Raw genomic sequence first — 19,278 nt, 5'->3', positions numbered from 1 at the left:
CAGGTAAACTTGGATGACTCCTATATTATTTTTATATATAAATCCATAGCTGTTGCTTGTCAATTTAAATTGTATAAATTAAGTTTGATGTGGCAGCAAGGAATTTTGCAATTTAAAATTGTATCAAATTATTCTATTAATAGATCAATGCTTAATTTTGGGGAAGAGAATTAGGAATGAAGACAACAAGGTAGAAATCCTCCTTTGCCAAAAGAGATCACTCAAAAGGGCTTTTCTATTTTTATCTTGATGCTAGTTCATATTATTTTATTGTTTAAAGTTAAGCTGCTGTTTTTGAAATTTAATGTGCACATGCACATATTGAATTATCCGGTATATAATATGCATATAAAAATATATCCCTTAAAAGTATGCACATATTGAATTTTCCAGCATATAAGATACATAAAAAATATATATACTTTAAAAAATATATATAAAAAATATTTTATAGAAAGAATTAAATTTAAATCTATAATATATATATATATATATATTCATCAAAAATTTATATATTCATGCAACTGAAGGGTGTTTGGTTCGTAACTGAAATCGAAATGGGAATGAGAATGGAAATCGGAATGGCTTGGAATCAGAATCGGAATAGCTAAATCCTCCAAAGCATTTGCTTCGTGATCGAAATCGGAATCAGAATCGAAATTAAAATGAAAATTTGAATCTATAGAGGAGAGTAGAGATTGAGTTCTATATAGATTGAGCCATTCCCATTCCACTTTGGAATCGGAATGAAATTCCTTCTAACCAAACGGTTGGAATAAAAGTTACCCATTTCGATTCCGATTCCTGACCTCCGCTTCCCCCAACCAAATACCTCCTTATTGTATTATAATTTCACTATATTTTTCATTTTTTTTAAGACAATTACCTCCCCCTTCCCCTCCCCACTTTTACAAGAAATATCTATTTATACTAGAGTGCAGATAAGTGCAAATTATATAAGATATATTTTAAAATTAGGTGTACAGAGGTGGCAAATCTATTTAATCTGTTTCAGTTGATTTAGCCTATGGTAGATCAAACAAGTTACCTGTTTGATAAAATGATTATATCTAGATTTGGATTTTTGACCAAAGATAGGATTAATATTACTAGATTTTTGACCTGTTCTATATCCCTTCTGGTTTGTATCTAGTCTGACCAGACCTAATTGTGATGGTAATGATGTCTTCCAAAAACAGTCCAAGTACGTGGCGGTTAGTCTAACATTGATTAGGCTTTGGGCCGCATCAGCCCGGTTATATTACCTGAACCGCCCTCTGGTTCGAACGCACGTAGATCGCCTATTTCAGGCTTCCACGCGAAGAGGGGCAGCGAAAGGGATCTCATCTCCATCTGTCGGGCCTGGACGAGAAGAGACCACGAGGCCCTCTCCACGTCTCTAACCCTAACTCCAGATCTCTCCAATCGATCTCTCTAACAACAAGTTCAGCTCAAACACCAAGATTAAAGGCGGTAGCAGAAAGGTGTCGTCTCACGAGATTTCATTTCGCTCATAAAAGTCGGTACTTTTTTTTTTCTTTCTTTTTTTTTGGTTTTATTATGAATTTTATCATATAAGCGAGCATTGAACTGAAGGGAGTGAAGGGTTTCGTATCTCGAAATTAGAAATTTGCAATGGCTTCACGAAAGAATTACAAGGAGAAGATGATGCGTCGGAAGTAAGTCATAAGTCATCCCCATGTTTTTGTTCCGATGTTACTTACCTTTTTCTTCACCTGCTCAATTTTTTTTTTGGGTTCCTTCGAAACATTTTATGGAATCGTCTGCTTGACCTGCGGTTTTTATTGGTCGTTATTATGCTATAAAGAAGGAAACTGCAAACTTGTTATTATCCTAGGAAATGGAATGATATGTATTCTATTTGCTTATATAAAGCTGAAAAGAAATTTTTTTTCTGGTCTCTTATTAATTCTTTTGCGACCACCTTATCATTGGATATCTTGTAGTTATATTTTCTAGTTTACAGTTTACTACAAGTGATGGCAGGGAACTTGTGGTGATTAGTTAACCAATAAATTTAGGGTTTTCGGTTCATAGGTAGATACTTTCCATGGCCAAGCGCTTCGACCATAAGTACCTTGGAATCTCATTAGATTGTTGTAAGTGTTCAAACACTTGCTTTTGGTTAATGAAGATAATCTAGGGTTACTATTTTACTGTTTGTTATTAAAAGGCTTGCATTCCTCATTTATGCTAATATGCACTTTCTCCTGTCTCTCTCTAAATTGTAAATGTTTCGTTTACTGTTGTTGATGTTGCTATTTTTGTTCTTTGATCATTCTAATTTGCAGTCTAAGATAAACATTGGCACTTTAATATTACAATTATGCACTAGCTGGCTAATGCATTTAACTTTACAGTCTGAGATACTGATGTATTGCTCCTTCAGTGTGTTTCTTTAGTCTATACTCCATACTGGATAGGTTGGGAGGAGTTTGTCACTAATTGGGCACTGATCCAGACCAATGGATGATATGGATACATACTGTATATGGATATTCGAAGATCTGTGATATGTTAAGACAAATAAATCATGGTCATAAGCCTGCATTTCCTCAACACTGGCTTACTGCATCAAGAAAGGCACTGAAATGCTGAACCTTTTTGAGAATTTAGTTGACCAATGATAAACCATGCTCTTTTTAACTTTTTCTTTCCTTTCTTTCTCAAACCTATGATTAACTTTTCTTTTCTAAATAAATTCAGTATGCAACTATCACTTAGTGCATTGTATCATGAAGACATATGCTTTTAGGTGTGTCTGCATCTGCTTTAGTCTATTCAAGGTTTATTTTCCATTATAGATATCGTTCTTTTGTGGTAACATAAGGTAGGTCTGAATGGTTCTTATGGTCACTGTTGATGAGATAATTTTTTAATTTTTGGAGAATTTCGGGGCTTGAAAAAATATTGCAGAGTGATGAAGTGATTCTGTAGCCTAAACTTAATCAATTTCTGGATTTTTTTTTTTTTTACAATGAATTCATAAATATATCTATACGTGCAGATTTCTTTATACTTTGGCATTTGAGAAACTAATGTCAGTGGATTTTTTTCCTTCCACTTTTATGTGGTGTACTGATGAAGGTTTAAACTAAACTTATTTTTATCAGAGAAGAGAAGCATGAAGAACCAGAAACACCAAAGTATCGAGATCGTGCTAAGGAACGCAGAGAAAATCAAAACCCTGATTATGAGCCAACTGAGCTTGGTTCATTTCATGCAGTGGCACCTCCTGGGACAGTTGATTTAAGGTATCATTTCTACATTTTCTTATGTATGAAGCAGGATCCTTCATTCTTCACTTGCGTGCACCTCCCTCCCCTTTCTTTTTTCTCTTATACATATTTGGTGCTTATTTGTTACTTCTGCAGGTTAGCTGATGCACACAAGATATCTATTGAGAACAGCAAGTATCTTGGAGGTTTGTGTGCCTATCATCTTTTATATTACTTTTAAAGGGAAAGTTGGTGATCTAATCATCTCATTTTCATATTGGTAGACAGCCTACACCATGACTGGATTTTAAATGGTTAGGCCTAAAGGTTGATGGATAGATCGAAGAAAAACAAGAAGAGTAGTAGTGATGAGTAATGACCCCATATCTTACCACATGATGTTGCTGTAGAAATCAGTTTAAATGAACTTTGCATGTGAATATCTCCTAGATTTTCACATAGTTTCAAAGCTTGGATTGGAAAATAGTTTGTTAAAACTGAAGAATTTCTATGGAACCACAATGTTTTAGCCAACTTCACCTAGAAATTTGGCATGACTACCAACTATGTCACCTGACTGTATGGCACTGCAATCTCTTAAAGCGCTCAACATATAGACAATGCTTTTCTATAAAAGCACTGAAAGATGTTAAACCACTAGAATAATTTTCCAGATGTTGGTACAACAAGAACTCACTTTTCACACCATATCATACAAATGGAAAATAAAGAACTAGAAATGATGCTTCACTAATGTTGCTTGATGCTTTAGCAATTACTGTTTAACACTTGAAATAGTTTGGCTTTTGAAATATTATAGCCTGCACGAAAGAGATTCAATTGAAAATTCAGAAACCTGTATGAAATGTTAACAGTTCTATTTTTTGTGAGCGAGAAACTTAAGAGATAGTGTTACTGGACATAATCATGTGAGAAAGTCATGTTGAATCTAACTATATAGATGTGTTATCATTCCAGAAATTCTGAAAATTCAGTTATCTCGGTCAAGTTGATGTCGGCTGAAATTGTGAAAATCAGTATACTGATCACTTCGCTAATTGTAGATAATTTCATAAATCTAGATAAATTTCAGTTTCTACTTTTTGATTCCCATCAACATCTATGGAAACATTTGATGTTGATTGTAGCTTGATTGAGTCCCCTAATATCTTTTGGATGAATTAGTTGACATGCTCGAAACAGGGCACCACTTGTTTCTATGTCTTGTTTCTCATGGAATTACTGTAGCTGTGAAATTTTTAATTGTGAAATAACTTGTTTTTCTTGATTTAATTTTTCTTAGGTGATCTGGAGCATACACATTTGGTCAAAGGTTTGGATTATGCTTTGCTTCACAAGGTAAGAAGTGAAATTGACAAGAAACCAGATGCTGAAGATGGGAAGGATGGAAAGTCTAGGTATGCGATTCTGTGAAAATCAAATTTGTAGCTTAGACATTAGTAACTAACCACTTCTGGTTTAGGTTATAATTGGATTCTGTATAATGCTTTTGGAGACCCCCCCTTTTTGATAGCATTTGTATTTTGTGAGGAAGTGATCTGTAGCAGTCACAGAGCAAATGACATTTGATTTTGCTGTAGCACAGCACCCCGTGCTTTCTTGCAATCATGTTGCTATGTTGTGTTGTCCTATTTTTAGTTTGCACTTCCCTAAAAATCATGTTATAATTATTGAACGATGAAGAGATCTATTGACAATTTTTTTTTTGGCTTTCTTTTTTGACAGGTTACCGAAGGAAGATCAACCACTTTCATTCCGTACTGCAACTGCAAAGGTTCATTGTCGCAATAATGAATTTTATCAATTTTTGCCTCTTTGTTAGAATTTGATAGAAAGAATATCTTCTTAAGCCTTGCCATTACTTAAGATCATTTTTCTTGTTGCAGTCAGTATATCAATGGATTATCAAGCCACAGAGCATTATCAAAGCAAATGAAATGTTTCTTCCTGGTCGGATGGCATTTATTTTTAACATGGTATGATCTTTAATTTTCCTTACAAATTTTTTTTCCTGCCTTCTCACTGTTCCTCCAACCATATTGTCCCTCAACGATCAGAGTTCTACAGAGCATGGGTTCCTGATTGTTACTGTTGTTGAATGAGCCACTACTGTTGTCAGTTTGATGACATGTATATTGTATTTTTAGTTCGTAATGAGATTCATAAATTTTGGTAATGTCTCTAATTGATTGTTAAATCTCTAGTAATGGATATACAAATGCTTAGATTGTTTTCAGTTGGCATGTTGTTCCAGTAGAGGGCACGTGATGGAAATTGGACTCTTTACTACACCTGACGGGATTGTCCTGACAATCAAGAAGTGTCTGTAAATTTCAAAGGCTGCTACCCATTTGCTTTACATGTTATTCATGTATTTGTTTTAGTATCATTCATTAGATGCATATTGGTATGTTTGTGACTATGATTATATAATGTCTCTCTTGCTATGGCCACTTTACTCCATAGTGAATACCTGGATAACATGCTTGCTTGCATCTTTACTGTCCTAATCTTGAACTTGTATAATATCAGAGCCCTTCTCACCCTTCCTCAAGAATGTAATGTTTTTGTGAGACGGGCCCATCCTTATCCAGTCTCTTCAGCTGGATTGGACTGTGTCATGTCCTAAGCAATGATACATCCATGCATTTCTCTCATATGGCTGCTGCTAGAATTTGATGACTTCTATGGTGTCAATCACAAAAGTTGTCACTGTCGATATAGTCATTTACTTTCAAGGACCATATGTATTAGCTATTGAGTGAAATTCGCTGCCACTATCATGTATCTCATTTAATGCCTGGCAATTATCATTGTAGTCACTCTTCCATTTTTCAGACGTTATTTGACTAGCACCATACTTGTAAAATGTCACCTTCATATTGATCTTTGAGTAATGATATTCCACAACACGTAATTTCCTCTATGTTAAGTTTAATTTCTCCAGTGATTTGGTGTTAGCTTTCAATTTGTGATAAATAATTTCCGTTAGGACTAAGATTCCTATTTGATCAGTGTATCTTCACTGCTGCAGTCTTGTTTTTTGAATTGTATTGGTTCCGTAAGTTCGATAATATTTCTATATGGAAGTTCATATTAGTCCAGAAGGTTGGTTAGTAACAAGTTTCAAATCTCTAAGTTGATAGAAAACCACATCTTTATTATAAGTGACATCTGCAAACTCAGTCTGTTGAAGAGATATTTTGAGAAATAAATAGTAATATTAGTTGCATCATGTTAGATTCCCCTATTGTTTTTGAGGTGGACTCCTCAAGCCCCTGTTTTCCTAAATTCTTCTTAGAATACATTTCCCTCTTTTGTCCAATATGGACCTCTCTTTTTTGCCTTTGTATCTGATTGTAATGTTTTAATTGGCCCTTTTATGAATTTTAAACACCCCTAATACACTGTCCATATTTTACTTTTCTCTATCTTCATCTATCCCTCTATGCCACATCTATATTGGGGTTCAACTCATCCAATTGTCCTTTTGATTTGTCTCAAGCTTTGGGATCAATTTATTGTTTACCTAATATCATTCTTGTTCTTTTGCAATCAAATTCATTTTTGTCTATTATTTGCCTTTTATCCATGCTAGAGGTAAACTTAGTTATGGGTCAGTACACTTTCTTCTATTCTACTCTAAATTTTAAAGATCACATTCCTGTTTTCATCAGTCTGGCAATGGCCTATCATTCTTTTGGTTAATTGGTTTCTTAAAATTTCATGAATTGAACCTCTTTGTCAAAAATTCAGTTGATTTTGTTCATATCAATGCATTAGACTTTTAGCTTAAGTAATCATTGTAGACGTAGCCTTGATATCTTGAATTCTTAGGAACTAAGTCTTGCTTCATGCACTGTATCATTGCTTATATTCATGTAAATATAAGTGTTTGCTTTCTTTTATTTCATTGAATGCATTTCTTGTTACCAGGAGGATGGGTTTGCTCATGATATCCCTACTACTCTTCATAGAAGCAAGGATGACTGCCCAGTTCCAGAGGTATATGTTCATGTTTTTGCTTCTTAATATTCGCTTTATGATTAAAAACTCATGTTTCATACTTGGTTTATTCTGCAGGAAATGGTTACAGTCAGTGTAGATGGTTCTGTTCTTGATAGGATTGCTAAAATCATGCAATATCTTCGTCTTGGATCATCTGGAAAAGTTCTCAAAAAGAAGAAAAAGGAAAAAGATATGAAGGGTATGCATTTTTGTTTATGATAGAAGTGAAAATGTGAAAATAGTTATTTAGTTGTGATAACCAAAGGAGCATAAAAGCCATAAATGCCTTATAATAGGGTTGGGGCTTGTATTTGGGACAAGGACCCTCAGAAGAAAACCATGAGTGTTGATGTTAAAAGGTATTTGATGATGGCAGTCATTGCAAAGTATTTGAACTATGATAAGAATGAAAGCTGATCATATTTTGTTGTTCACAAAAGGGAGCACTTGTCTAGGAGCCTTTTTCTTTTCGGCAGTTCTCACTCCGTTAAAACAACTAATACAGTATTAACCATTTTCACAAATTACATCTATCCCATATGTATCCAACCCCCTACAAAACAGTGCTCCATTTGACAGAAAAAGAAATATGTGATCCATCACCATCCATCACCATCCAACACCCCACCAAAAAAATAAAGCACATGGAACTTTGTTTTAGCTCTCACCCTCAGATTGTAGTACATAACAGTTCATTTATTGAATACAAATAAGAGTCAAATGTTTGCTATATGAGTTGAATGCCATTCTATAGTGGTCCTTTGAGCACTATAAATTGGACACTTCAAAATTTGGGTTGTTTGACATGTCTGGCAGTGGGACAGCTGAACATTAAATGAAACTCCTTGATTACATATTGACATTTCGCACTTATTTTTAGAAGTTTGCAAGTCTAAGATAACATTTAAGAAATGTTTTAATCAGAGTTCGCCATCTCGGTACTGGAACCCGTGTCGGGGACCATGCCATTACAGTGTCGGTACATGGTTCAGTATGGTATGAGATGGTGTACCGAGTGTCAGTATGGTATGAGACCAATATGGTATGGTATAGGGTGTACTAGACGATTTGGCCCAGTATGGCATTTTATGGTTTTAACAATTGTATCAAATCATTTATTATATGTGCACATTGATATATGTCTACAGCCACATTAATATGGATGGACGTGTTCACATCTGATTAATTGGAGGCTTCCATGTCCAACTCTTTTGGACACTTGACACCTGGGTCATGGGTCCAAGACTCCAAGTAACATTGCTTTTGAGATGTGTAGGTACTCATTTCAAAGTTGAGTTTTGCTAGTTAGCCTAGTTTGGTGGTTATGAAGATCAAAATCTGGCCTAAGGTTTTGGTTTGAAATTAAGACTTTGAGTATTTTTCATGGTTTTTAGTTGTGTTAGTGGTTCAAGTAACATGACCTTAGCTGTAAACTTCTTTTACAAGTTTTTTATATTGTGATGGGTAGGAGAATACCTATGAATTTAATATGGTACCTTCTTTATATGCATAAAGTTTTACTTAGAGACTCTAAGGCTTAGCATACATGCTTTTTCCCCATCTCTATTTCTTCATGTTGACCCATTGGGAAGTCCTTCAATTGTGTTGATGTAGGCTAATGAAGATGGAATAAGGCAGAGATTAGGATTCATGTGGATGAGTTGGAACAAGAAGGAAAATCAGTGTTACCTTTCCATTAACCTTAATGTCCAATAGAAGGTGCCTGATTTAGCTTGTGAAAGGATTAATTAATGTTACAGCTTCATAAGAATTTCAGATCTAAGATAATGTGGATGGAGCTGTTAGAAAAGATATGGAAAAACTAGAAATAGCAATCACAGGTGACCCTAGATAGGAATGCTTGGCAAATAAGGATCCATAAAGCCCATCCAAATAGGTGGGATAAAGCTGAATGATCATTGTGGTTGCTTGGTTTGCTTCATATTCACAATAAGAAAACATAGGAATAGCCTTATCCATTATCAGCAATATGAACAACCAAGTGGCATTCACCATGCTCTTTTTGCAGTCTGGAATTTCTTTTTCTGAAAGGTGCACTTTACTTGCTTTGAAACGTGGCATGTTTTCATGTAGAAATTGGAAAATTTCAGTGGGATTAAGATGATCGATTTCATGTTCTGCAATTATTCTTTGCCTTGACAGGGAAAAATTCAACAGTAGGCAATGATTATGATGAAGAGAAGCCTGGACAACCTGATGGTGGCATTTCAAAGAGAGATCCAGAAAGAGAAATGTTACCACCACCTCCTCGCAAGAGCAATGCTGATGGAAGAGAGAAACCACCCCCTCCAATTTCAAGAGCTGAAGAGGAGGACATATTTTTAGGAGATGGAATTGACTATGCTATTCCTGCTAAGGACATGAGCCAGAGCCCAGTTTCAGATGACATGGAAGAGTCTCCACGTGGCCGAGAAAGGCAGTCTTACTTCAGCGAACCTGTTTATGGTCCTGTCCCACCGTCTGAACCTGCTCAGGCTTGGCAACAAACAGTGAGTTTACAAAAAAACTATATTTGATGTTCTTTTTTGTCAGAATTGGTGAGGCATTCATTGTTTTAGGATAATAATTTATTGAGTCATTGGACAGCTAAAACATAGGATTGACATATATGAAAATTTTGATCATCTGCAGTTGTGAATTATGATTGGTATAATTTCAAACTTGTTACATGCTTGATAGAAATACCACATGCTTTCTTTGCTACTCCAGACAATCTTGTTACTTCCATGTCCAAATAAATGTCTATGATTCTTTCATGTTGCAGAATGGGTACGATGCCATGCAAGCTCAAATGGTGGCTGCTGGATACCAAGGAGAGTGGCCAGACTATCAGTATGCTGAACAGTTGGCGTATCCTGAACAGTATCTCCAGCAAAATATCCAGGAATACGATGTGCTGGCTGGAACAAATGTACTACAGGACCCACGGTTCATGACTCAAGAAGACAAAGATAGGGGTTTAGGGTCAGTTTTCAAGCGTGATGATCAGCGGCTTCAACAACTAAGGGAAAAGGATGCTCGGGAGAAAGATCCAAATTTTATCTCTGAAAGTTACTCTGAATGTTACCCTGGTTATCAGGAGTATAATCGCGAGGTTATAGACAGTGATGATGAGGACGACTTGTCAAAAATGGACATGGGTGGCCGGGTAAGAGATCTCTTCCTTTGTTCTATAGGAGGTTGCAGAGATTGTTTAAAGAGAGGGAAATGCATCATGTGAAAAATAGGAGCACACCTATCAATATTGTTAGATCAAATGAAAATATGAATTAGAGGGGGGAATCACAGTCATCAATCCTAATATGCATTGCATTTGCTCGACACTAGCATATTTTAGTTTGGCTATGAGTTTTTATAATTTTATCCTGCTAACCTATCAAACTTGCAGATGAATATGAGAAAAAGAGCAAAAATATGGTTAGGAGTCTATAAAACTCCCACATCTGATAGGTGGTAGTGAACTTGAATGCTGATCTTAGCTACTAGCTTATTTTCCATATGCTGAGGTAGGTAAGAAGCATATGGAGCAAAAAGCTATGGGACTTACCATCAGTTGTAACTAAATCGATACCCTTGCTAATCATGATAATTTACAAGATTAAATTATATCTTTGTTTCTAATTTATTATCGCTCAAAGACTATTACCTGAGAGTGGAGACCTTAATATTTTGGGAATTTAAATGTTTTGGTGCTAGGATAAGGACATTTTCTTGGGAGGAAGTTTTTGTCATCTAGTTATGAGATATTTAAGTTTTTTTCTAATCTTGATTCATCAACAAGAACACAAAAGAAAGAAAAAAGATGTAGATAAGAGATCTTATCTGGTAACTTTTTACATCTGTTGTTTTTCTATACATGAGGTGACAGTTGAAAGCTTGTGGGATTCAACACCGGTAAATAAAGAACACGCAAATTCTGGCTCATATGTAAGAAGATATCATAACGATCACTTATTAAATACTCAGACAAGCATTTGTAATGCAGTTATCCAAGCAATTATTTTTCAGTTAAAAATGCTAAGATTTTCTAATATAAAATAATTCTTCTTGACCTTTTGTTCTGGAGCAACCTCCTCTCTCTCTCTCTCTCACACACACACACATTTTGTATGGTTGATGGTGGTAGAATCTGTAAGGTCTTACTACTGCTATGGAGATTGAAGTCATGATCCAGAGTTTCATCAATCAATAGGTTTTGTTGTCAGAAACGGTCTACAATCGGGGTTGGTCTGGGAGTTTCATTTAAAACTAACTTAAATGACCAAATTTATTTTGTATGTGGCCTTGTATGCTCGTATGTTGCCATTCCTTAGTGTCCTTAAATATTGGAAAGCATTTTTTTTCCTGAATTAAACTTTTGCAAAGCTTTGTGGGACACTACATAAATAGATATAAAAAAAGTATGTTTCAACACAGTCTATCCCAGAGCTCGAACGTTTTATATACTGGGATTGTTGTGTGCTAGATCACTGTCAAATAGTAATGATATATTGTACGGTAAGCATGATTTCTTTGAACATAATAATGTGAAAAATGTTTGGTCACTTAAATGCAAAACCACCTAAAGGGTACTACCCAAAGATTCCAAATTATATATTTACTTTAAATGATCTATTGATTTTTTTGTCTTATATTATTATTCATTGTGGCCCGTCACCTTTTCTTTTTCCTAATTTTGTTTGATAGTTCTTGTATTCTTTTATAATTTTCATGCTGAACTGCTGAAACTATATCGATAAACTGCCAGTCATTAAAATCAGCGAAAGGGAAACTCATTTTGTTCAGCCAGAGCTAAAATCCTGAAACCGGAAGAATTTTTGAACCTTGGTTGAGATGTCTCTGATGCCATAACCTCAGACAAGTCTTAGGATAATGTTGGCATCCATTTGGAAATGCTGATTCTCCTAGCAACATTGCTAACTTTGTATCCCTTTTGCATCATATTGGCTCAGATAAGAAACCTTCAAGCGACCACAAGGATCGCCAAACAACTTGCGTGTGTTCAAGAAATAAACCCGCAATTGAATCCTTCTGACTTGCACTTTTTGTAACAGGCCAAGGGTCGTCTTCATAGGTGGGACTTTGACACGGAAGAGGAGTGGGCTGCTTACAACGAACAGAAGGAGGCAATGCCTAAGGCTGCTTTCCAGTTTGGCGTGAAGATGCAAGATGGACGGAAGACCAGGAAGCAGAACAAAGACCAGAAGCTCACCAACGAGCTACACAAGATCAATAAAATTCTTGCAAGGAAGAAGGCAGAAAAGGAGGGCCGTGATGATGCTGGGCCATATGACGAAGAGCCAGTACCTGGAAAGAAGCTTCGGATATAAAGCATATGTTTGTTAGGTGGTAATGTAAATCATTAGTATCATGTCCATGAGATTTGCGACCAAAAATGGAGATTAGTGTTTGCTTATTTCTGAATTATTCTGAAGGGTTCGGAGGTTCGGTCTGCTGAGAAGCTGATTTTGCTGGTTGTACCGTGGTTGGCTTTTCCTACTGAATACTTCCAATATGATCCACAGTTGCCTCTTGAATCCAGTGCTTTGGTATGAATTGCTACATTGCAGGTACTCCGGAGTTTAAGCTCTTCCTGTCTACAGTCGTTTATTTGAATCGCCATGTTTACCTTTATCCTCTCATCATCACCTTTGAATGCCCAAATTTTTTCCCGTTGGAGTTGATCAAATGGTCGAGCATGTAGGATGACGTCATATATTTGTTCGTGCGCAAAAACCTATCCCGAGCCTCCTAAAGCTCTGCCTGCCGCGACCCCCCCAACTCCCCCTCGCCAAGATGCTTATGACAATCTTTTGAGCCTTTGCTATCACTTCCGCCACCTTGATTATATTGGCTGGCGGTGCTGTGATGTATCAATCAACCAAGAGAGCGTTTGGTACAGACAAGAATGATGTAAGTAAAGATGATGAAATTATTATATTTGATTATATCATGCTGATCTAACATGACTCGGATCATTCTCACTTCTCAAATCATCTCTGAATCTAGTGATGTAATATCTGTCATCGAGGTCGGGAATCCAAAATTACCTTCCGACAGTAATCTTAGATTGAAATATAAGAATCAAAATCTCTCAACTAGCAAAAAAGATTGGTATATCAGTGTACCGTTAATATATTATATCAATATTATATATTTGATATTATATTATATTTGATGTTATATATTATAGTTATGATAAAAATATTGAATGTATTAATTTTATTTGCCTTATTTTGCCAATCAAAATAAATAATTATATTAATTAATAATATATTATAAGTATAACTAAAAATATTAATTTTATAATAATTTTAATCACTTCAATAAGGATTATCCTTTGAATACTGATGCTTGTTTTAGATATGGCCAAAAGGATCACAGGATAGCAACTTATTCAATGCCAGCTGAGGGTCAGACTACTTCAACGCCTTCTATTTTCTGGCTAGCTCAAGTACCAGCAAGCAGAACTCTTTCTACTAGACAAAGTGAAATGAGAAGCCAAAGACCTCAGACTTAGGGGCAAGTATATGCCATTAATTAGCAAGATGCCCAAATTTTTAATATAATGATAGCAGGTACTATGTCAATACTCAATACTTATGCATATGCTTTGTTTGATCCTGTGTCACTCATTCTTTCATATCTACTATATTTGTTGAAAAAAATGATATGTTGTAGCACCTCTAAAGATGGTAGTATATGTTGCAATCCCGATGGGAGATATATTAGTCACTGGTTATATTTGCAAGTCATGTGTTGTTAGGGGATAAAGAGCTATGGTAGATTTGATAGTGCTATAAAATGAGGGACTTTGATGTGATACCATGAATGGATTAATTAGCTCATATTATGCCTGAGTTGACTTCTATAAAAAGACAGAATTTTCATATTTTTGATAAGTCAGAGTTTAGTTTTATAGAAAGTATAGAAACTGCCCCTCCACAGATAGTATCAGTCTTGTAAGCTAGCTAAATATTAAAGAAGGATTGTACAGGATATTTGGCTAATGTGAGAGATATGCAAATGGATGAACAAAAATTAGAAGATATCTCTATTATGCATAAGTTTTCTGATGTTTTTCCAGATGACTTGTCTAGATTACCATCAGATAGGAAGATTGAATTTTTCATTGACTTAGTTTCTGGTACATGATCGATTTCTAAAGCCCCATACCATATGGGTTCTGGAGAATTCAAGGAGTTAAAGAAGCAGCTTCAAGAATTACTAGATAAAGATTTTATTACATCTAGTATATCATCTTGAGGAGCTTCAGTTCTATTTATGAAAAAGAAAGATGGGAGCCTACAATTTTATATTGATTATAGGAAATTGAATAGGATAATTATTAAAAATAAGTATCCATTATCCAAGATTGATGATTTGTTTAATCAGTTGTAGAGATCGCAGCTATATTCATGGATTTGATGAATAGGATGTTTAAGCTTTTCTTAGAATAGTTTATAGTAGTATTTATTGATGATATTTTGATCTATTCCAAGAGTTAAGAAGAGCATATAAGATGTATTCTTCAAATCCTAAGAGAAAAGAAGTTATTTGTCAAGTTAAGCAAATATGAATTTTGACTAAATAGAGTAGCATTTTTTAGGCATGTAATATCTAAGGATGGTATTTTTATAGATCCTAAAAAGATAGAAACTATTGTGAGTTGGAGTAAACCGACTAGTATGTCTGAAATCTATAGTTTTCTAAGTTTGGTTGTATATTATCAAATATTTATAGAAAAATTTTTTAAACTTGCTACACCTCTAACACATCTGACTTAGAAGAGAGTCAAACTTGAATGGTCTGAAGAATGTGAGAAAAATTTTGAAGAATTGAAAAGAAGACTAATATCAGCCCCTATTCTCACTATACCTTCTGAAAGTAGAGGTTTTATAATACACAATGATGCTTCTAAGAAAGATTTAGGATGTGTTTTAATACAATATGATAAAGTTATAGCATATGCCTCTGGGTGGTTGAAATCTTATGAACAAAATTATCCTATACATGATTTGGAGTTAGAAGTAATAACATTTGCACTTAAAAATCTGGAGGCACTGCTTATATGGTGTATTGCGAAATATTCACTAATCACAAAAATCTGAAATATATCTTTACTGATCAGAAGGAACTGAATATGAGATAGAGGAGATGGTTAGAATTATTGAAGGACTATGACTTATCTATCAATTATTATCCAAAAAAAAGCTTAATATAGTAGTTGATGCATTAAGCAGAAATTTTTTTGATAATTTGGCTACATTGATTACCACCCAAAAGCATATTTTGGTGGATCTGATAAAATTTGATATTGAAATATAGAAGTATGAACATAGGGCATAGATAGCATATTTTAGAATATAGTTTAATCTAATTGAAAGAATTAAAGTTGCTTATGATAGTGATTCAGAATTGTAAAAAATTAAAGAACAAATGAATTCTGAGACAACCAGAATTTTAAGTTCATGAGGATGGATCATAAGGTTTAGAAATAGAATATATATACCTAATACTCCATAGTTGAAAAAGAAAATCTTAGAAGAGGCATATCATACTAGCTATACCATACATCCTGGTAACACCAAATAGTATAGAGATTTGAAAAAAAATTTGTGATGAATTGTACATAGTTTGTTGCCCAATATCTAACATGTCAATCAGCGAAAGCTAAGCACTAGAGGAGAGGAGAATCATTGTAGTTTTTATCAATTCCTGAGTATAAATGGGAGCATATCATTATGGATTTTGTGATTGGTTTGCCAAAAACTCCTAATAGTAATGATGCAATCTAGGTAATTGTTGATAGATTAACCAAATTAACTCATTTGTTGGTATTCATAATTGGTCACACTCTTGAAAGGCTAGCCAAGCTTTATATTAAGAAAATTGTGAGAATGCATGGTATCTATGTAACCATCATATCAGATCAAGATACTAGGTTTGTATCTTAATTTCGAAAAAGTTTGCATAAAACTTCGAGAACTAAATTAAATTTTAGTACTACTTTTCATCTTTAGATAAACGAACAGTCAGAAAAGATTATTCAATTATTAGAGGATATGTTAAAAACTTATGTTATTGATCTTAAAGGCTCTTGGAAAGAACATTTACCTTTAGTAGAATTTTTCTATAATAACAATTATCGGTCCAATATATAAATGGCACTTTATGAGATATTTTATGGAAGAAAATATAGATTCTAAATATGTTAGAATGATGTGAGTGAAAAAAGATTATTAGGATCTAAACTAATACAACGAATAATATAAAAGATTCACTTAATCAGAGAGCATCTCCATGTAGCTTAAAGTAGATAGAAAAGTTATGCAGATATCAAGAGATGAGAATTAGAGTTTTAGATTAGTGATCATGTATTTCTAAAGGTATTGCCTACCATAAGAATTATAAGATTTGAAATTCGGGGTAAGTTAAGCCTTAAATGTGGCGGTCCATTTGAAGTATTGGAAAGAGTTGATACGATGGCTTCCACACTTGTTTTGCCCCCTATACTTCCTGGTGTACATAATATCTTTTATATTTCTATATTGAGAAAATACATATTAGATTCCAATTATATTATAGAATATGAACCCTTATAGCTCAGAGAGGATCTAAGCTATGAAGAGTATCCTATGCAAATATTAGATCGAAAAAATCATGTTATGAAGATGTGTGATTCCATATGTTAAAATGCAGTCAAGCAATTATTTGGTGTGAGAGGCTACTTAGGAATTAGAGGAAGAAGTAAAGTAAAAGTATCCTTATCTATTTGAAAACTTGGGTATTTAATTTTAAGGATGAAATTTAATTAAGGAGGGAGAATGTGGTAACCCAGGCTAGTCGACCAAGCCTGAACCTAGCAGGGCCCGCTCCTTAGGCGGTACCTTATGTCCTTTTAAAATAAAAAATAGGAGAGAATTTCTCCTACTCTCCCAATTCTTTCTTTGAGCTGAACACTCACTACTCCTCCCTCTCGCCATGCCCACCTCTTACTGTCCTGGGCATCCTCTCAACATCTCTACCTTGGTCCATCGCCGTTGCCTCCTTTTTCATCTCTCTCTCATGCCCTTTTTTGTCTTGGGTTTCTTCCCTTTCCCACAACCTCTCTCTCTCTTCCTTGCTCTCCTCGTCTCTTGCTCCTCCTCCTCTTCTTCTTCTTCTCTCCCTCTCTTGCTTTTGGTTCTCTTCCTCTCTTGTTAACAAGGAAAGAAAAAAAAAAGAAATAAATATAGGATAGGCCTTTTGTCTCTCACTTCCTCTTTGCCCATGTGTGTGTGTTGTGTGTTGTGTGTGAGTGGGTGGAGGGTAAAAAAGGGATCTCACTCTCACTCTCGCTCTCACTCTCTCTTCGCCCCCCCACCCCCCTCTCTTTCTCTCCTCTAACACCCCTACACTTGGTATTAGGAAGGAGGATAAGGCTAGTGGCTTATTCCTTATTATAGCAATATTTAATGTAAAAATAGAATTTAAAATTTTTAGGAATTTGAGAAAGAATTTTAGAAATTCTTAGAGATTTTTAGAAAGTAATCTTAAAAATATTGATGTATCACTGATTTGATACATGTATGTGATGTTGAATTATTAGGTTTTAAAGAACCCTAGGGGTTTGTGTAGATTGTCGAATGATTGGTATCTGCGAGATAAGTAACATTTATATCTTATAGTAAACAATCAAAATTAAATAAAAATTTATCTTATCTCTTTGAAATGATACAAACAACTATGATTGCATTCAAATTTAATCATGCATGAAATTTCTATAATTATGAATAATTGATTAGTGATTTGAATTCTACAAATTGAAGTAAATAAAGTTACATGTTATGATCGGATCATGCTTGCAAAATTTTGATTTTTGCCTGTAAAATTACATATATTATAACTGTACCAATGCTGTATTCAAGTTATGTAGAGAAGAAGAGAAATACATAAGTTATATATATATATATATATATATATATATATATATATATATATATATATATATATATATATATATATATATGTATGTATGTATGTATGTATGTATGTATATATGTATGTATATGTATGTATCACTTGACTCTCAATCCAACTGTATTAGATGTCCAGACTTAAGTACTTAAGATCTCCACCACGGAAGCAATCATGGCGATACCCAGTCACTAGGTTATAATGTGGTGACCCCACCATGAAGGTGATCATGGTGATCCCTACCACGAAGAATATCATGGTAACCCCGCCACGGAGGTGATCATGGTGATACCTGAGTTGCAAAGATATAAATGCACCGCAATAGGAGTTGTAGAGTAAGAAAAATTAGATCCCCATATTTAATTTCAGTATTATGAAATTGGTTATTAATGGACTTTTATATTATTTATTGATTTTCATGTGATAAAAAAGTCGGTATATGATTGTATTTTGAATATCATTAATGGTATGATTTTGATATTGAATACATTAGTATTTTATATGGTACGATGTAATTGAGTTGCATGTTAACATGATTTAAATTAATTTTATAAATGTATTTGTTACTTACAAGTTATGAAGCTTATAATCTTCCCCTATTGTTTTAGATCCAGGATTCAAAGATCAGGCTATCTGGCATTTTGGGGGATAGTGAGGGGCAAGGCCATTCTTCTGGCTAGTAAAATTGGTTTGCTCACATATATGTTTATTATGATGCTTTTTGAATTATGTAATTAACTTATCCACTAGAAGTTTCGGATTGTAAAATTTTGAAAAAAAAATCCTAAGATATGATGTTTGGTAGTATGGCATCAATTGTAAACTTTTGGATCCATAGTCTGGGTACTCTGATATTTACTATCTCTTATATATATATGAATTATATAAATTACCGATTATATTGATTTATTGACAGATAGATACCTTGCATGCCTATCGAGATAGTTTTCCATAAACATAAGGCAGCTGCTCATATTCTCGATATTTAAACCTGGGGTTGGGTTTGTGATAATATACCTATCCCATTCAT

The 19,278-nt window shown here is 34.4% G+C and overlaps 1 protein-coding gene across 3 annotated transcripts; it reads left to right on the top strand.

Moving 5' to 3' along the window:
* Positions 1–1,311: 1,311 nt before the first annotated feature.
* Positions 1,312–12,826, top strand: LOC105045570 (suppressor of mec-8 and unc-52 protein homolog 2). 3 transcript variants are annotated; one of them, XM_073258138.1, is made up of 12 exons: positions 1,312–1,484; positions 1,597–1,679; positions 3,135–3,275; positions 3,396–3,445; positions 4,543–4,657; positions 4,986–5,034; positions 5,147–5,236; positions 7,197–7,265; positions 7,344–7,467; positions 9,432–9,778; positions 10,054–10,437; positions 12,344–12,826. In XM_073258138.1, exons 2-12 carry the CDS (start codon positions 1,636–1,638, stop codon positions 12,617–12,619), a joined length of 1,689 nt encoding a protein of 562 aa, XP_073114239.1. In that variant the 5' UTR covers positions 1,312–1,484; positions 1,597–1,635; the 3' UTR covers positions 12,620–12,826. The 3 variants fall into 3 exon arrangements, with proteins under 3 accessions (XP_073114239.1, XP_073114238.1, XP_029120521.1); XM_073258137.1 differs by having other exon boundaries at positions 1,312–1,519; positions 1,627–1,679; XM_029264688.2 differs by having other exon boundaries at positions 1,312–1,519.
* The last annotated feature ends 6,452 nt before the right edge of the window (positions 12,827–19,278 follow it).

Source organism: Elaeis guineensis, chromosome 5 (assembly GCF_000442705.2).
Source record: "Elaeis guineensis isolate ETL-2024a chromosome 5, EG11, whole genome shotgun sequence".
NCBI lineage: Eukaryota > Viridiplantae > Streptophyta > Magnoliopsida > Arecales > Arecaceae > Elaeis > Elaeis guineensis.
The sequence above is the reverse complement of the archived record's forward strand: the minus strand, read 5'-3'. Positions and strand labels throughout refer to the sequence as shown.

Coding starts and splice junctions, on each gene's coding strand:
- LOC105045570 (XM_073258138.1), top strand. CDS start 1,636: ATGGCTTCACGAAAGAATTACAAGGAGAAGATGATGCGTCGGAA. Junction 4,658..4,985: donor GGGAAGGATGGAAAGTCTAG/GTATGCGATTCT, acceptor CTTTTTTGACAG/GTTACCGAAGGAAGATCAAC. Junction 5,237..7,196: donor TGGCATTTATTTTTAACATG/GTATGATCTTTA, acceptor TCTTGTTACCAG/GAGGATGGGTTTGCTCATGA.